Source organism: Lithobates pipiens, unplaced genomic scaffold, assembly GCF_037356315.1.
Source record: "Lithobates pipiens isolate NorthernLeopardFrog02 unplaced genomic scaffold, aLitPip1_a1.2 Scaffold_28, whole genome shotgun sequence".
Taxonomy (NCBI): Eukaryota; Metazoa; Chordata; class Amphibia; order Anura; family Ranidae; genus Lithobates; species Lithobates pipiens.
In genome coordinates this window covers 112,033,275-112,052,389 of record NW_027507789.1, presented here as the reverse complement: position 1 = coordinate 112,052,389, position 19,115 = coordinate 112,033,275, and the positions used below count along the sequence as shown (strand labels likewise).

At 44.8% G+C, this 19,115-nt stretch overlaps 1 protein-coding gene across 1 annotated transcript in view; it reads right to left on the bottom strand.

Moving 5' to 3' along the window:
* RAB5C (RAB5C, member RAS oncogene family) overlaps nt 1-19,115 on the bottom strand; it is a 97,138-nt gene that overhangs the window by 59,966 nt on the left and 18,057 nt on the right. Inside the window, exon 2 of the mRNA XM_077459539.1 lies at nt 2,624-2,900. Within this exon, the coding sequence (XP_077315665.1) occupies nt 2,624-2,789 (166 nt within the window). The 5' untranslated portion in view covers nt 2,790-2,900. The remainder of the gene's footprint in view (nt 1-2,623; nt 2,901-19,115) is intronic.

The following is a 19,115-nucleotide window of genomic DNA, read 5'->3' as shown; positions in this document are numbered from 1 at the left end:
TGGCCGCTGATCATCCAGTACAAGTGACATAATCAATGGGAAAATGGCTGCCGAACTACAGGAAAATGGCCAGAGCAAGCTGCTCCTTGGTCACACCAAAAATGGCCGCCGAGCACTGTATACCATGAGGGACAGTGAAAAACAAGCAGAGAAATGGCGGTGAAACAGCTCAGCAGCGATCAACAGACACAGCCTCCAGACACCGCCAGGGAGAGACCTACACACACCCAGGGCACAGCCAGCCAGCGCAGCACCCCCCCCAGGTAAGCCCCTGTCTATGGCACACACACCACTCAGCAGCCCATGCAACATCCCCCCCAGGGAAAGAGGGGGGGGGATAGGGAGAGAAGAGAGGGAGGTGAGAAACCCCCGAAAAAAAAAAAAAAAAAAATATCGACCTCCCAGGGAATGCCCAGCCCCCCTGAGGCAGGGAGAGCTGTACTTACCAGTCCTGCAGAGCTGGGGAGACATTCCATCACAGACTCACTCTACGATCAGTACGGGGTGGCTGCTGGCCTGGCACACTGACGCAGACATCAGTAGCCCGGTCATATGTGTGCCCCGGAGCAAATTACACTCACAGACCTCCTCTGGAGCTGAGGCATGTTGTGACTGACCCAGAGTGGAGCTCTGGTCTGCACACGCTCGCTGGCCAGGCTGGGGAGACTACAAGGATAAGAGTAACCAGCCCATCACCCAGCCGGCTGTTGATAGCAGATCACAGGATCTTTAATCTTGTGCAAACAAAAAAAAAAAAAAACACACTGAAGCTGCAAGGCAGGCTGTGGGGGTTGTTGTTACCCAAGGGACCACCCCTTGGGCGGAACTAGAAAGCTATAGTTTTTATTATTACATGTTAACACGTTATGCCTAGTCCTCTCCTGAAGGTGGCGTAACAACCCAATGGTCCAAGAGGAGCCGTGTCAGTTGGTGAACGTAAGAGAAAAAATATCTTCTAAAAACGCAAATGCATAAAGGACGTGTTTAAAGGTCTGTTACCATGTTAAGACGTTCAGGAGAGGTTTTAAAACCTTATGTGTAAATTAAGCCTTCGACTACTTTCACACTGGGGTGGCAGGCGTCAGCGGTAAAGGGGCACCATTTTAGGGGCACTATTCGGGCCGCTAGTGGGACGGTTTTAAGCTCCGCTAGAGGCCGAAAAAAGGGTTAAAACTGGCCGCAAGGTGCTGCTTCAGTGGCAGTTTGCTGGTGCTGCCCCATTATCTTCAATGGGTAAGGGCATTTTAGGAGCAGTGTATACACAACTCCTACAGTGCTGCAAAGATGTGGCTTGCAGGACTTTTTTTTACCGTCCTGTAAGTGCACTGCTCCAGTTTGAAAGCCCTCAGGTTTTCACACTGGAGAGGCTCTTTATAGGCACTATTTTTAGTGCTGTAGGGCCTGTAAAGCGCCTCAGTGTGAAAGTAGCCTTAGGAGATAAAACAGTTTGGCAATCCAGGACAATGTGACACAGAAAAGAAAATACATACATGGTAAATGTCATCCAACTCCTCTCCAGCATAACATCTACACAATGAGACATCAACAGTACCCAAAAGGTTTTGTCTTTAGTTCTACTAGCCACTTAAAGACCAGGCCTCTCTTTTTCAGACTCGGTGTTTACAAGTTAAAAACACTTCTTTTTTGGTAGAAAATTTGCTAGAAAATTTACTTAGAACCAGAACGATGTTTTGAGTTACAGAAGAGATAGAATTATTGCCCTCGCTCTACTGATCGAGACGATTCCTCACATGTGTGCCTTTTTTTTTTTTTTTCAGTGTAAAAATAAAGTGTCACTTTTATTCCTATTACAAGGAATGTAAACATCCCTTGTAATAGAGAGAAAAAATAAAAAGCATGACAGGTCCCCTTAAATATGAGATCTTGGGTCAAAAAGTCCTCAGATCTCATATTTGGACTTAAATGCAATAAAAAAAATAAAAATAAAATAAAAAAGTCATTTGAAAATAAATAAAAAAAAGTGCCTTTAAAGAGGTATGGGCAGAAGTGATGTTTTGATGCCGCTTTCTCCCTGCCAACAGCTCCAGTAAGCGGCGGAGGGCACAGGAGAGCGGGTGGCACCTCTCCCGCTGCCGATAACGCAGATCTTGCGGCGAATCTGCCACAGAGACCACCATTATTGTAAACAGAACTGCCGGCTCTAAAGATGGGTACCTCAGTTGTGGCAGCAGCTGCTGCCGTTACCGAGATATTCCTCTTCAAACTGACCATGTACATGTAGAGAAGTCGGTCGGTAAGCGGTTATTCAGTTCTGGACTTGAGTAACAAAATTTTAGGTGCCATTGTTTTTACACACTGGTGTAATCATATCAGCAGCAGCATTTGCTACAAACTTACTTTTTCGCACAAGGGACATTTGATTATAAACAGCAATCAGTCCAGAAAACGAAAGCTAAAGTTTATTCTCACAATAAAAAGACAAAAAACTGACTTATATTTTTACAAAAGTCAATAAGGTCAGCAAACATAATGGAAACAGAAAGTGATGAAAGCAGTGTTAATCTGTTCCTGCACCACACCTTGGCTTTAGATCAAAGTACGTGTGCTGTGACCAGACCTTTAACACAGCTAGGCTTTTTTACATCAGTGATATTTAACTTACCTCCAATTGTGCTCTCTTGGTACTCGTGGAACTGACCCTTAACAAAACGCAAGACAAGACTAGATTTCCCCACCGCAGACTCCCCTAGTAAGACCAATTTGAACTGGCAAATTTTGTTGCCGGCAGCCGGCCCGTTTGGTCGAGCATTTCCGCCTCGACCGGCCATTTCCTTGCGAGATCAGTCGGCTGCAACAGCAGAAGACAGCGTTGGCGTTGAAGGCACAGGAGGTGATGGAACGGTTGGTCAGATCACAGGCAAATAACTTTATGGTCACAGCTAAACAAGAAGAAAAAAAAAAAAAAAAAAAAAAGGATTAAAAACCATAAATAAACAAAATAAAAAAAAAAAAAAAAAAAAAAAAAAAAAAACACACCCACACCAGGTTCATGGCAGCCTTCTTAAAAAAAGCGGTAAGGCTAGGTTCGCATCTGTGTGGCTGCGGTTTGCATGTGCACGAGAGCCCATTAGTTTGAAAAGGACTGCTGTGCCATGCCCTGCAACAAGCGAGGAAATTGTTTCCAGTACGGCTGCAATTTTCAGTGTGGGCCATGTGCCATTAGGATTAACGATGCCCGTGTTTCTCTGTGTGGGGGTGGCGGCTGCCAGTATTTGTGTGGGGGTCCTGCAGCGGCACCATTTACACAGATCTGACCCCAGCCTAAGGCCCTTTCACACCGATACATTTTCTCGCAGAGGAAAAGAAAGCGCGCACGCACACACACACACACACACACACACACACACACACACACACACACGAGGTTTCCTTTAAAGCCTATGTGACTTTTCACACCATTGCACTGTGCGTTTTGAAAAGTCCTGCAGGCTGCATCTTTGGTGCGGTGTCGTAAACCACACCAAAAATTCAGTTTCCCATTGAAATGAATGGAAAAAAATCAAGGCAAAATTGTGGTAAAAATGGACAGCGATATGCATTTTTGACACATCTATTTTTCACAGGTGCGGGCAACCCAAAAACCAGCAAAAACGCATATGCATTTTTACTGCGATTTTGCTACAGAGAAGTGTGAAAGGGCCCTAAAACTGATCAACTTAGTAAATAGGACCAAAAATGATAGGTTGAAGTAACTGACTCCTAGGTGTCTCCAGGCATGTTAGTTCATCTAAAATCTATGTTTGTTTTAGGACCTAGCCCAGATATGCCAAAATGGGGAATCCCTGTGAACACAGCAGTGCAAAACACAAGGCTATCACCTACATAATTGAGATGAAGTAGACAGGCTATGGGGAAGGGCAAAAACTGGAAGTATTGCTTCCCCATAGCAAAACAAAAATCAGGTGGCATTGATGTACTGGAAATATTGAGACAGACATGTAGGAATCCTTAATGTCCACAGAGGCCAGAAAATTCCCCGGGTGGAGGGATGCCATGACAGATCTGGTAGATTCACTGTGGAATTTGTGCATACGAATGAAGAGATCCAATGCTTAGATCCAGAATGGTGTGTATGCCCCGTTTTGCTTTGATAGCGGTGAACATGTTTTAGGAGAAACCTTTCTACCTCTGGAACAATGGCAGTGACTCCTTATGAGATGAGTTGAGCCGAGACAGACAGACAGAGTTAAGGTCTGTTCGGCACAGATGTTGGATACATTGACAACATAAAATTGGGGTGGAGGCACAGAATGGAAAAAATAAACCCACAAACTTCCAGCTTGTAACCCATGAATAATACAAATTTGACCCATGCATCCGAAATGCTTTTGATTTAGGTGGTTGCAAAGGCTAACAGACGTCTTCAACTTTCAGAAGCAGGGAAATGTCCCAATTGTAGAAAAGACTCTCGTGGGTTTGGGAGAATCACAAAAGAACTTTTCTTAGCATTAGATGTAGATTCCAGCCCAAGACTTGATATAGGGGTAGAATAGTCAAACTCTTCAAAACAGTAGGGCAGAGCAACAGACATGAGTTCAATTGTTGGATAACCGAAGGAGTTATCAGCTAGGATTAAACCAGGAGCTCTAGACCAATGGCTCCCAAAACTTAGTCCTTAAGTAACTCAAGCCGGCTATGTTTTCAGAAGCTCTTAGATACAAATAGCTGTCAGTTATGAAGCCATTACCAATGAGTTCCAAACTGCAGCCCTGGGGGCCAGATATTACCCTTTGCTTACCTTTTTCTGGCCCTTCCTCCCACTGACACCAACAGCAGGGCAAACATTCCTGCACTGACACAAACAATGGAGCACCATTCTTCCCAGTAATACCAAAGATGGAACACGGTCTACTCCCACTGGCCAGTCCAGCCCCCTTAAAGTCTGAATAATAATAAACTGGCCCTTTATTTATAAAAAAAGTTTGGAGAACCCCGATTTAAAGCACTGAAAACATGAACATGGGAGTGATTTGAGGACTGTGGTTGGGAATCACTGCTCAAGACATATTCTTGAACCAGACATCTCCATGGTCTGGCAGATGGACATAACAGTAAACACAGCCAGCAGGGCAAGGTATGAATCTTTAAAATAATGAAATGTCCTCAACAGAAAACAGGCAAGGTTTTGTCCAGGCTGGATAGACTACACGAATAGCCCATTTCGTAAGAACATCCCCCTCCATAACATTCTGCAAAATGCTTGGAAAGTTTAAATTTGTTGTCTGGATTAGACCAATCACTATACAGTGCATCCAGAAAGTATACATTGCGCTTCACTTTATCCACATTTAGTTACGTTATGGCCTTATTCCAGAATGGAATTATTCTCCTCTAAAAGCAACAATACTCCACAATAAACATGAAAAGAAGTTGGTTTAAATTCTTTGCAAATTTATTAAAAATAAAAAAGGAACTGAATGATCAGCTAGGATTAATGAGCCCTAGACCAATGGTTCACAAACTTAGTCCTCAAGTACCTCCAACAGGCCAGTTTCCGGACTCCAATTCCAGGAGTCAAGGCCATGGTAAATTATGTCCCTCCTCCTCCCTGCCCCACCGCCGATCCAGTAGGAGAGCACAGTGGTGCATCGCACAGTAGGGACCCAGTAAATGCTACACTGGCAGGTTCCCTTACCCGCGATAGCACCCGACAGCTAATGGCAACATCAGGTGGGGGACGACATCGCTGGACTCAGGACAGGAAAATGTCCCATTATTAAAAAAGTCAGCAGCTGCAGTATGTGTCCTCTAATTCTGAACACGGCTACATCCCCAGTTATAAAAGAGGGTGTGCACACTTAAGCAACCACATTTAAAACATTTTTATTTTTACCCCCCGCCCGGCCAAAAGATTTCAGTGTGTTTTTCAATTGAGTTGTCACATTAAAGGGAGGAAAGTTCTGAAATTATCTTTGTCTCTTTTTTTACATCTCAGAAACTGGACATTAACAGGGGTGTGGACTTTTTAGATCCACTGTAAGTATTCACAGCCTTTGTTCAATACTTTGTCAAAGCACCTTTAGCACTAATTACAGCCTCAAGTCTTTGAGTATGATGCTACAAGTTTGGCACACCTATTTTTGGACAGTTTCTGCCATTCTTTTTTGTAGGACCTCTCAAGCTCCATCAGGTCGGATGGGGATTGTCTGTGCACAGACATTATTTCAGATTTAAAGTCTGGGTTCTGGCTGGGCCACTCAAGGACATTTGCAGAGTTGTCCAATAGCCACTGCTTTACCTTAGCTGTGTGCTTAGGGTTCTGTTGGAAGATGAACAGTCTTCCCCAGTGTGAGGTCCAGAGCAGGTTTTCATCAAGGATGTCTCAGTACATTGATGCATTCATCTTTCACTCGATCCTGACTAGTCTCCTAGTTCCTGCCGCTGAAAAAACACCCCAACAGCATGATTCTGCCACCTCCATGCTTCACTGTAGGGATGGTAGTGATAAGCGGTGCCCGGTTAAATCCAGACAGGACCAATGCCATTCAGGCCAAAGAATTCAATCCGTTTTATCAGACCAGAGAATTTTGTCTCTCAATGCGAGTATCCTTCAGGTGCCTTTTACTGAGGAGGGTCTTCCCTCTGGCCACTCTACCATACAGACCTGATTGGTGGAGAGCTGCAGAGATGGTTCTTCTGGAAGGTTCTCCTCTCTCAACAGAGAAAACACTGGAGCTCTGTCAGAATGACTATTGGATTCTTGGTCACCTACCTAAGGCCCTCCCCCAATTGCTCAGTTTGGCTGGGCAGCCCACGCTAGGAAGAGTCCTGGTGGTGCCAACCTAATTCCATTTACGGATGGAGGCCACAGTGCTCATTGGGACCTTCAATGCGGCAGACATTTTTCTGTACCCTTCTTACATAAAATCCTGTCTCTGTGGTCTACAGACAAGTCCTTGGACTTCGTGGCTCGGTTTGTGCTCTGACATGCACAGTTAACTGTGGAACCTTATATAGACAGGTTTGTGCCTTTCCAAATCATGTCCAATCGGCTGAACTTACCATAGGTGGACTCCAAGCTGTAGAAACCTCAAGGATGATCAGTGGAAAAAGGATGCACCTGAACTTAAATTTTAAGTGTCATGGCAAAGGCTGTGAATACCCATGTAATGTTTTTAACTTTGCAAAGATATTAAACTGTTGTCATTATAGGGTATAGATTGTAAATTTGAGGAAAATAATGAACTTAGTCAATTTTGGAATAAGGCTGTAAGATAACAAAAGTGGAAAAAGTGAAGCATTGTAAATACTTTCTGAATGCATGGTACAATACTTGTTGGGGTAGCAAGTGTACCCAGAAGTTTTAGGGCTCAAAAAAATAAATAAAATAAAAATCGGTGCTGTGGTCAGTGCATCATAAATGAGAGCCTTATTTTTGTGGCTAGAGTACCCTGGAACTGCACGCAGTGGCCTGTGTATTTAAGAGGGGGTACAGCCCCAAACAGACAAGGTGTGCACCACATATCAGGAACAAATGCATTCCAGGGTTAAAGCAACGATTCTAGGACCATCATCCACTGTTAACTCCAAAGCAATGGAGCTGTAAAAGCTTTCCAAGTATCGCCTAGTTTTGGGTACTATCATTTTTACTCATTCCTATCATTTTTAATCGCATTTTAAAGATAGATTTGGTTTCTATTTACTTGAAGCAACCTCACCAATTATCTTTTACCCCCCCAAAAATAATATTTCATATGGTATTTGCACTAGAATTTAATGTATTTTACTGAAAATAATTTGATTAAAAAAAAAAAAAAAAAAAAAAAAATAAACACACCAACCCCACCAAACACACAACTGCCACCGTTTTATTCTACTGGCTAGAACTGCAAGATTAATAGTTAAAAAAAAAAAAAAAAATAGTGATTGATTCAACCCCCTTCTCACGATCTCTATGCAGCATTTACACGATTCATTCATGCAAGTGCAGAGACATGCTCTACTCACTCAAATTTTAAAGCTCTCTCAGTGGAGACTCTAGAGAATAAAATGTCGGTTGTGGAAATATTTTATATCACCTATTTGCGCAGCGGTCTTTCCAATGCAATTTTTTGGAAAAAACACTTTCCCCCCAAAAAAGGAAAAGGGAGCACAAACAGTAAATTTTTAATTTGTATATGTGAAAGATAATGTTACGCTGAGACAATCGTGATCTTTATCCAAGAAAAAAAAAAAAAAAAAAAAAAAGGATTCTTATTTTAGCCAGAACTGTGCGTCTCTACTACAGGGTCCCTGCTTTAAGAAACGTGTTAAAGGGGTATGAAGTAATCAGGCCTAAATGGGCATTTTTGAAACACTTTTTTTTGGAACAAGCTCAGGCAGGGGAGGGGTGACTAATTTAATTAGAACCTAACATTTTAGAGGGGAATATTTAAAAGTGTACCCAATGTCAAAAATGTAACATCTGCCCAGTTTCATTGCCATCCAAATCCTTGTTAGGGAAGATTCACCCTTTGTAACCACTGTCACTAGGAATAAAAAAAAAAAAAAAAAAAGTACAGGGGAAAAAATCCAAAATACAGAGTGATCGTTAGAACAAGAATACAGGGGCAATCTTCCAATGGGTGAACTTGCTCTGGGGCTACAATAAAAAAAAAAAAAAAAAAAAGGGGGAAGAAGGGGGACACTTGAAGTCCTTTGGGGTCTTTTGATAAACAGGGAGCCAAGTATAGAGGGTTCACCTGCTTCAATCAAATCTCATTAAATGGCAGTGAACTATTAGTCTCGGTTCACATCGGGATGGCTTCAGAGTCCCGCCGACTCTGAAGCCGCCCCACACAGCGCAACCCTCAGAGCGGCTTGCAAACGACTTCTGTAATAGAAGTCAATGCAAGTTGCCCCCAAGTAGTCAGAGCAACCGTTCTATTGCACTGAATAGAGCACAACCCGTCAGGTCGCCTCAGTGAGAACCAAGCCTTAAAGGAATCAGCACTTTCTTGGAAAGCGTCTTCAACTTGAAAAACGAACGGCTTAGAAGTGAAGATCTGAAAAAGTATTTCAATGCCTTATTACAGCACAAGATGCACTGCAGATCTACACTCATCTGCTTCCTAGGATTGAGCGGAGAACGAAGCCACTACTTCCTCTGCACATGAGGAAGTGAGGTTGAGTACAATTACTCACAGATTTAGCAAGTTCTGGACATTGGACTATATTCAACAGTGAGCCAAAAAAATAAAATAATAATAAATAAATAAATAAATTCTGAGCCTTCTACCTCGGAACACACACAGGGGTTCTTGCATCAGACTTGTTCTAGATTAAGGGTACAGGGGCACTACTCATTTCCCCAAGTCATTTAGTGACAGAATAAGTTGATGGGCTTTACTGGGTAAACTAAAGAGCATTTTCAAATTCACAAACAGTAATAGCTGGCCACTTGTGGCTTCTGTTCTTTTTTGAATTCCCAAAACAGAGTTCACTTTAAAGAACCACCAGCATTTTCTGTAAAGAGAAAATAAAACCAGTTTATGGGGGTACCGTGTTTCTAACAGCCATAACACAAGAGGAAGAATTAAAAAAAAAGGAAGCAATTACTATCTTGCCTTAGTATATCCTAGCTATGTTAGGGCACACAGACAGAAAGACTCCTATTGACTGACATTCTCTACAGTAGGATGGGCAAACGCAACAGATTACTTTGCATCTTATTTAGGGGACCCAATATGCGAGTAATTTTAAAACATTTAGGCTTAATGTACATGGGACGTTTTTACAACCTCTCCTGAACGATTTAACTTGATAGTAACTGCCCCCCCCCCCCCCCATTTAAAAACGTCTGTAATGCCGCGTTCAGAAGCGTTTGAAAAAAAAAAAAAGAATATTAATATAAAAATATATATATAATTTCTTCCCCCTCCCCCAAAATAGCCAAAAACGAAAAAGGCCTGTAAATGAAACACGGCTAAATGCAAGTTACCATGTTTAGTGCTTGAAATGCCTCTAAACTCAGGAGGCTGAACTCCCCCCCCCTACCGCCAAGGCAACAAAGGAGTGGCTCAAAAAGAAGCACATTAACGCCATGGAGTGGCCTACCCTCTCCAAACAGTAATCCTATAGAAAATATATGGAGGGAGCTGAAACTTCGAGTTGCCAAGTGACAGCCAAGAAACTTTAACCACTTAAGGACTGAGCCTCTTTGTGAGATTTGGTGTTTACAAGCTAGTTTTTTTTTTTTTTGCTAGAAATTTAGAGCCCAAAAACATTATATATTTTACCCTAGAGAATAAAATTGCGGTCATTGCAATACTTCTAGTCACAGAGTATTTGCACAGAGGTCTTACAAGCGCATTTCTTTTACCTTTTATTTTTACACTGTTTTCTTTTAAAGAAAAAAAAAAAAAAAAAAGGGTTATTCCTAATTACACGGAATATAAACATCCATTGTAATATAAAAAAAAAAAAAAACGTCCCTTAAGAGCTATGGCCAGAAGTGACGTTTTGACGTCGCTTTCGCCCTGCAATGGTATGGAGATGGGTGGGCATCTTCCCCTCATCTCCATACCAAGCCAGGGAGCAGACCTGATCGCCTCCGCTCTGGTAAGCGGCGGAGGGCACCCCTCTCTGAAGAAAAAAATAAAAAATAAGTGATCGCGTGGCAAATCTACCGCAGAGACCATTTTTTTATCGGAAACTGGACCGCTCACTGAAGTAGAGGATAAATGGGGTTATGGCAACTAGCTGGCTGCTGCCATAACGATATCCTTCTTCAAAGTGCTGCTGTATATTGGCCTGAGCAGGTCCAGAAGTGGTTAAAGATCTGGAGAAGATCTGTAAAGAGTGGACCAAAATCCCTCAAAATGTGTGCAAACCTGGTAACAAATTACAAGAAACAACTTCCCTCTGAGCTTGTCAACAAGGGTTTCTACACCAAGTACTAAGTCAGGTTTTGCTTGGGGATTGAATACTTATTTTACTCACTGAATTGCAACTCAATTTATAACATTTGCATCATGCGTTCTCTTGATTTTTGGTTGATATTCTGTCTTTGTAATTGGGCAAACTTCCAAAATGTGCAGGGAATCAGAAACACACACACACACACACCTTGAAACAGTAGTAATAGATTACCCAATTCTATATTGTAAATTAGACAGCAAGTATACACACTGAAAAATACTTCTGAACACATCACAAACAGCCTGTTTGAGCCGATGCTCTTCATCTAGGTGTGCAGGGTCTGCTGATGCAGCCACCCTGGAGGCAATGTCCACCAATTCTCCAACCCATCAAACACTTCTAGTTTATGGGAACCCCCCCCGCCCGCCCATTGTCATCACCACTGTAATGGAGACTCATTGGTGACCCGGCAACACTGCTGAAAAATTATTATCGTTGAGGTTCCTCTACAGGAAGCCAAAGATTCCAAGAAGGATCAACAGACAACGCAAACTGAAGGGGAGAACGATGAACTGTTCTGGTTTGTATAATCAAAAAATTAAAATAAAATTAAAAAAAAATAAATAAAAATAGTGTTAGTGTTTGGGTGGAATTCTACTTTAAACGGTTATCTTTTATTTCCTATGAGTCACTTCTGCTTTTTTATTAAAATGAAAAATAGTAATGTCTTGTAATGGGCAGTGTTAAAGCAGATGCCACGAAGCAGCATCTATAACTCTGGAAATACGTCATAAAACGACTATGTACCTCTTAACTGCCCAGTTGTTGGGGCCATAATCCCTAATCGTCAGGATTCCCAACTTCTATTGCCAGCAGGCCAGACTTGTGGACAATGGGGGTTATTTACGAAAGGCAAATCCACTTTGCACTGAAAGTGCAGTCGCTCTAAATCTAAGGGGTAGATCTGAAATGAGTGGAAGCTCTGCTGATTTTATCATCCAATCATGTGCAAGCTAAAATGCTTTTTTTTCCCCCCTTCTCTTTTCCTTGCATGTCCCCCTCGGATCTACAGTGACTTTACTTCCAAGTGCACTGAAAGTGCAAAGTGGATTTTCCTTTAGTAAATAACCCCCAATGTCTACTAGAAGCATTTTTTTCAGCTCAGTAAAATGCCAGCGACAATCCGTTTATCTAGACACACTGAAAAACAAGTGCCACCATACGTGGTTGGGTATGGTTAAATGGGCAGTTTAACAGGTATGACAGTCATAATGCACAAAAGGAACGTTTCCATATTCTTTATTACCCGGAGGCCACATGCAGATTGGGAGTCTAGCCCCTGTGAATCTGCACTTAGGAACAGATGCCCCGGAACAGATGCCCCGGAACAGATGCCCCGGAACAGATGCCCCGGAACAGATGCCCCGGAACAGATGCCCCGGAACAGATGCCCCGGAACAGATGCCCCGGAACAGATGCCCCGGAACAGATGCCCCGGAACAGATGCCCCGGAACAGATGCCCCGGAACAGATGCCCCGGAACAGATGCCCCGGAACAGATGCCCCGGAACAGATGCCCCGGAACAGATGCCCCGGAACAGATGCCCCGTGTTCTAGGTATACTTCCCTGCATGCACAGGGCTCTAAACAGAAGTGCTACTTGGTACGCTGCACCTCCCCCACAGAGCCCTGCCCCCCCCTCACAGCACTGCCCCCTTCATATATCCCCCCCCCCCCCCCCCCCATCAGCACTCCTGGTCCCTCCCTCCTGTTGAATGCCCCCAGAGCAAGCAGCTGGCGAAGGAGGCATCTAAGTAGGCATGTATCCAGTCAGTCAGACAGGTAGCTTGCAGCCGCCCCCCCCCTTTGATTGGCTCACTTGCTGCAATTGATAGCAATGGCTCCTGCTGCAGTCTTAGCCAATGGAGGGAGAGTGCACGGAGAGCCAATGCTTTCATGCAGATCACAGGATCGAGAGGAGGAAAAAAAAAAAAAAAAAAGAAACCCCACACATCTAAAAAACGTGCATGCAGAACGGCATTCGGAACGTTTCTGTTGTGTGAACCAGCCCTAATCTTCCCACATTTAGGCTGGATTCACACTATTGTGAATTGGATGTGGGTTTCCTGCATCCAATTCGCAATAGCAGGAGATTTTGGCCAGTTCACACATGTCCCCTGCGGCTCCAATGCAAATTTGCACAGGAGTCCTGTTTGTCTTTTGATCCATTTCAGGTCCTAATTCAGCCAAAAATCGGACCTGAAATGGGGACGCACCTGACCCCTGCCGTGTGCAGCAGGCGGTGATAGTGTGAACCCAGCCTTATTTTCCCTTCCCTCTTTAGAAACAAGCGGGATGTTCATTTCTAAAGAGGGAAGGGAATATAATAAGGCTGGGTTCACACTATCACCGCATGCGGCTCACAGCAGGGGGTCAGGTGCGTCCTCATTTCAGGTCCGAGTGTGAAAGTGGCCTTAAAAGTGTTAGGACTGCGTTTTTATTTACTGATGCTTGGTGTTTCTGCAGAGTGAGTGGGGATCACCAAGCATCAGAAAATAAAAACAAACAGTCATAACACTTTTAAAGCCCCTTTCACACTTGTGCAACCTGAAAGCGACGCAACTTGAAGCATTTCCTGTGTAATCTTCAGTCTATGGACTTGAAGTCGCATCAAAGTCGGACCAAAGTGGGGACTACTTTGACGTTGCACAGATATGAACAGTACTCATCGGAAATCATGGGGTACGACCTGTCATGTGACTTTGCAGTCACACAAGCATGAAAGGGTGGGTGGGTAAAATTCTAAATGACAGACACTTCGCAGTATGGCCTTTCCTCGGGTGTCCAGCTACAACACACCTAGTCGTCCTCATACATCCCCCACCAGAACTGGTCACAACTGGCTGACTAAATGCTGAGCTGTGCACCGACAGGCTACCACTTCCTCTGGCTATTCAGAATGGGCAACGCAATGCTCTACTTTTGTATCTGTGTTTTTTTCCCTCTGATCTTTAGGGCCCTTAATAGGAGTACAAAATATCCAGGAAAATCCTGAATGTGCATTTTTCTATTAGATTGGGTTGAGTAGGGAAGGGTTGGACCTCCTGTCTGGGATGATTCCCTCCTCTATTTGTACCGAGTACGACTGTTATATAATGAAAAGTGAAAAGAAAACTGGAGTTAGTACTTACCGGTAACTCCTTTTCCGGTGGTCTTCCAGGACAGCCCTTGAGAGATGGAGCTCCTCCCATCGACACAGGAAACACATTGCCACAGTTCAAAAGGCGGTCCCTCAGGTCCCTGGTCAGTCATTCACCAAGAACCGAAGGATGGAACTGAAAAACATATAAACCATAACAGGTAATAACATTAGTACATCACTACAATCAAATAAAGGGTGGGATCGTGCTGTCCTGGAAGACCACCGGAAAAGGAGTTACCGGTAAGTACTAACTCCAGTTTTCCCAAGTGTTCTTCCAGGACAGCCCTTGAGAGGATCCCCAAGTACTTACCAGATTAGGGGGGGACCACGGCCTGGAGGACTTTCCTCCCAAAGGCCTGATCCTGACTAGACATTAAGTCCAGTCGGTAATGCCTTGTAAAGGTGGAAAAGCTTGACCATGTGGCTGCTTTACATACCTGCTCCGGGGTGGCACCAGCTCTTTCTGCCCAGGATGCAGACAACGCTCTTGTTGAGTGAGCTTTAACACCCTCAGGAGGATCTCTATTCAAGGCCTTATACCCCTCTGCTATAGCTAGCCTAATCCATCTAGCTATGGTTACTTTTGAAGCTTTCTGTCCCCTACGCTGTCCGGAAAAAAGGACAAAAAGGGAGTCTGAGATTCTGAATGGATTTGTTATTTTAAGATATTCTAGAATACACCTCCTCACATCCAATAAATGAAAACGTTCCTCTTTCTCATTTGCTGCATTTTGACAAAATGAAGGGAGGACAATATCTTGGGACCTATGGAAACTAGAAGCTACCTTTGGTAAGAACCCAGGGTCTGTCTTTAGAATGACTCTGTCTTCTAGGATCTGTAGGAATGGTTCCCTGATGGAAAGTGCTTGGATTTCACTGACCCTACGGGCTGAAGTGATTGCCACCAGGAGAACTGTCTTAAAGGTAATAAGCCTTAGGGAGGCCTCTGAGATAGGCTCAAAGGGTGACCCCAAGAAAGCTTTTAGCACAACTGCTAAATCCCAGGATGGGACTTTTGTGATTCTGACTGGCTTGCGTCTAGCGACTGCCTTACAGAATCTAGCGACAAAAGGATTTTCCTGTAAGCGTTCATCTAGGTATACACTTAAGGCAGCTATCTGTACTTTAATAGTACTTAGGGTTAAACCCTTGTTTACACCTTCCTGTAAAAACTGTAGAATATTAGCCGTATTTATGTCCCGGCCATTCAGCCAGCTATTGAATTTTTTCCAGACTTTTTTGTAAATAGCTCTCGTGACTGGTTTGCGACTCTGTAGTAAGGTCGCAATTACCTCGTCTGACAGGCCCTTACTCCTTAAGATTTCCTCCTCAGTAACCACGCTGACAGCTTCAGTGTGGCGACCTGCGGATGGTAAAGAGGTCCCTGCGACAGGAGGTCCTGTCTGTAGGGAAGTCTTAGAGGCGGACAGTCTGTCAATTGTAGCAACGTTGTGAACCACGGTCTCCTGGGCCAAAAAGGTGCTACTAGAATCAAACAGGTTTTTTCCTTGAGGAATCTTGCTAGGACCCTCGGAATGAGATGAAGAGGGGGAAATGCATACGCCAGACTGAAAGTCCATGGAGTTTGCAAGGCATCTACCGCCAGGGGTTGATCTCCTGGGTTTAGCGAGAAAAAATTGGGAACCTTTGCATTTTTCCTGCTCGCAAAAAGGTCTACCTCTGGTTCTCCCCAGTGAGCTGTTATGAGATTGAATGCCTCTGGGTGTAAGGACCATTCTTGGTTCGAAATCCTCTGTCGACTCAAGAAGTCCGCCTTGTTGTTCAACTCCCCTTTCAGGTGAACTGCAGAAATGGATTCCAGATTGGCTTCTGCCCACTGGAGAATGCGTCTGGCTACCAACATCAAACGAGGACTTCTGGTTCCTTCTTGTTTGTTTATGTATGCTACAGCCGTCGTATTGTCTGAACGGACTTGTAGATGGTGACCCTGTATTGCGGGGTGGAAAGCTAGAACAGCTCTCAGGATTGCTGTTAGTTCTTTCCAATTGGAAGAGAAACATTTCTCCTCCGGGGTCCACTTGTCCTGGACCCAGCTTGAGCCTAGGTGGGCTCCCCAGCCCCAACTGCTCGCATCCGTTGTTAGTGTTGAAGTGATAGGAAGGACCCAATGAACCCCTTTGTTTAGGTTCTCCCTGTCCTTCCACCACCAGAGGGAGCGTTTTACCCTTGAGGGGATCGATACCTCCTCCTCCAGATCTCTGCCTTTTAATTGTTCTAACAGAAAACCCTGAAGTTCTCTTTGATGGAACCTGGCCCATTGTACGGCTGGAATGGCTGCCGTCATAAGACCTAAGACCGACATTACTTCCCTCACCGTACACTTGGGGCTGCATTGAAGAAAAGATATTCTCTGCCACAGATTCAAATTCTAGGTCCTGAGAAAGACGACTCTCTGAGTGGGCTGTTAGGAGCAGATCGTCTAGGTAGGGGATAATTGAGACTGATTGAAGCCTCAGAGGAACTAAAGCCTCTCCGAGAACCTTGGTAAAGATTCTCGGAGAGGATGATAGACCGAAGGGAAGTGCTCTGCACTGAAAGTGGTAAACCTTTGTGTCTATCTGCACTGCCATCCGAAGGAATTTCTGGCATTCCTCCCTTATTGGAATGTGCAGATAAGCATCCCTTAGGTCCAGGGTTGCCATAAATGTCTCTTTCTGCAGGAGATTCTTTATGGAATAAATGGACTCCATCCGAAATCTCTTGTAACGGATGGAGCGATTCAGTGGACGGAGGTTCATAATTAGTCTGAATCTCCCTGACGGTTTTCTTACCACAAAGATGTGCGAGTAAAAACCGTCCCCTTGTTCCTGAATAGGGACTGGTGTCAATACTTCTTGATCTACCATTTCCCCTATTAGTAAAGGTAAGGCCCTGGCCTTTTCTGAGTGACTTGGAAGCTTTGTCACCAGAAACTTGGAAGGAGGGTTGCTGTGAAATTCCAGCGCATGACCCCTTTTTATTATGTTTAAGACAAACTCGTTCGAGGTTGTCTCTTCCCATTGAGGAAGAAATTTGCTTAATCTTCCTCCCACAGGAACCCTGACGTCACTGGGGTTTGGGATCCTGATTGGGGCGGCTAAACAGTATGCCCCCTTTTCCTTTCCCTTTATGTCCCGACCAATGTTTTTTGGGGGTTGAACTCTTCTCTGATTTAGAGGGTTCCTTAAAGGGACGAAAAATTTTTCTTTGAAAATTTCTTTTTTGCAGGAAAGGTTTTCTTTTTGTCCGCCGTCCTTTCTAAGGCGGAGTCTAATTCAGGCCCGAAGACTAAGTCTCCTGTAAAAGGGACGCTGCACAGGCGGGTTTTAGACGCCGTGTCTCCCCCCCAGGTTTTCATCCATACTGACCTCCTTGCTGCCACTGAAAGTGCTGCAGATTTAGCCGTAAATTTAACGGAGTCCGTGGAGGCGTCAGAGATGAAACTGGTGGCCTTAAAAAGCATAGGGAAAGATTTCAAAAGCTCCCCCCTAGGAGTGCCTGCCTTTAAGTGTTCTTGTAGTTGCGATAACCAGAACTCCAGGTTTCTAGCTACACAGGAAGTGGCTAGAGCTGGTTTTAAGCCTGCCATAGAGGCATCCCAGGCCCTCTTTAAGACAATGTCTGTTCTCCTGTCCATGGGATCTTTCAGGTGGCCCATATCCTCAAAGGCCAGATCAGCCTGCTTTGAGATTTTGGACAGAGGGGCGTCTAGTTTTGGATTTTTATTCCAGACCGCCTCTGGGCTCTCATCAAAAGGGAACCTTCTCTTAAGGGATTTAGGAAAGAAAACCTTCTTGTCTGGTTCAGACCACTCCTTAAGGACAAGGTCAGAAAGCACCTTATGTATAGGAAAAACCCTTGCTTTCTTTTTCCCCAGAGCCTCATACATTTGATCATGTCTGGATAACTGAGTTTCTTCCTCCTCAATTTCCAGCGTATCATAGATAGCCCCCATTAGCTCATCTACTTCCTCGAGAGATAATCTATATTTTGAGGCTTTAGATGCTGCTTGATCCTCTTCCTGACCCGAGTCAGTGTCAGAGGATTCGGGGCTAATCAACGTGGGGCTAGGCTCCCTGACCATACGGGGCTCCCCTGAGCTGGGTGTTGTAAGGCATGGTGATGAGATTATAGTTGTTTTACTCGTGGAGGCAGCTGCAGCTGATCCCACGTCAGTGATTAACTCCCGGAGGGACTTAAAGGTCGACGCCATTTCCTCTTTAAAGGAGCCCAAAAACTTTGCTAAAGGGGAATCTGCCTCAGATTTAAGCAAGCTTGCAATGCATTGCTTGCATAGGGCTTTGTTAGAGCCAGAGGACAACCTATTCCCACAATTAGGACACTTTTTGCGGCCTGTCTTGTCTTCCCTTGGCATCTCTTTAGCCTGAAAATAAGAAGACAAAGGATTTCTTAGCGTCAGCACCATGTCCCTCTTAGAATCACCACTAACAAACAACCTCACTGTGAGTAAACCGCCACCGTGGGGTACTACAGGGCCCAGCCTACAAACACCACCACTCCACCAGAGTAATAGCATGCCCAGCAGCCTACCTGGGTTTGGCTGGTGCCTGTCTCCGCCGGAGTATCCTGGGGAATAGCCTCCATGGTCCCCCTCTGACGCTCCGAATCCCGCCGCTAATCCGGTATAGCTGGACGCTGGTCGGGCTTTACAGGCACAGCGCTGGCTCTCCCTCTCCTCCTTGTACCCTTAGAGACCCGGAACCGGAAGTCTCGGCACGCAGTGATGACGCGGTTCCGCCGGAAGTGAACGCTCGGCGTCTCCGACCCCCTGCAACGAGGAGGGAAGATGGAAGGTTCCACTCACCACTCCTGGGGGAAACCGGCGTCATTCTGCCCCTGGCCACCTCGGCACTGGAAGGAGGAGGGTAACGGGTCTGCTCCGGTTCAGCTGGACGGTACCCGAGCCAAAGAAAAAAAAGGTATGGACCCAAACTGCAGCCATAAACCAGGACCCGGTCCCTTAGGGCCGGTTCACACTGCGGCGCGAGGCGAGGCGACACGGCTCGCCTCGCTCCCGCAAGTCGTCCCCATT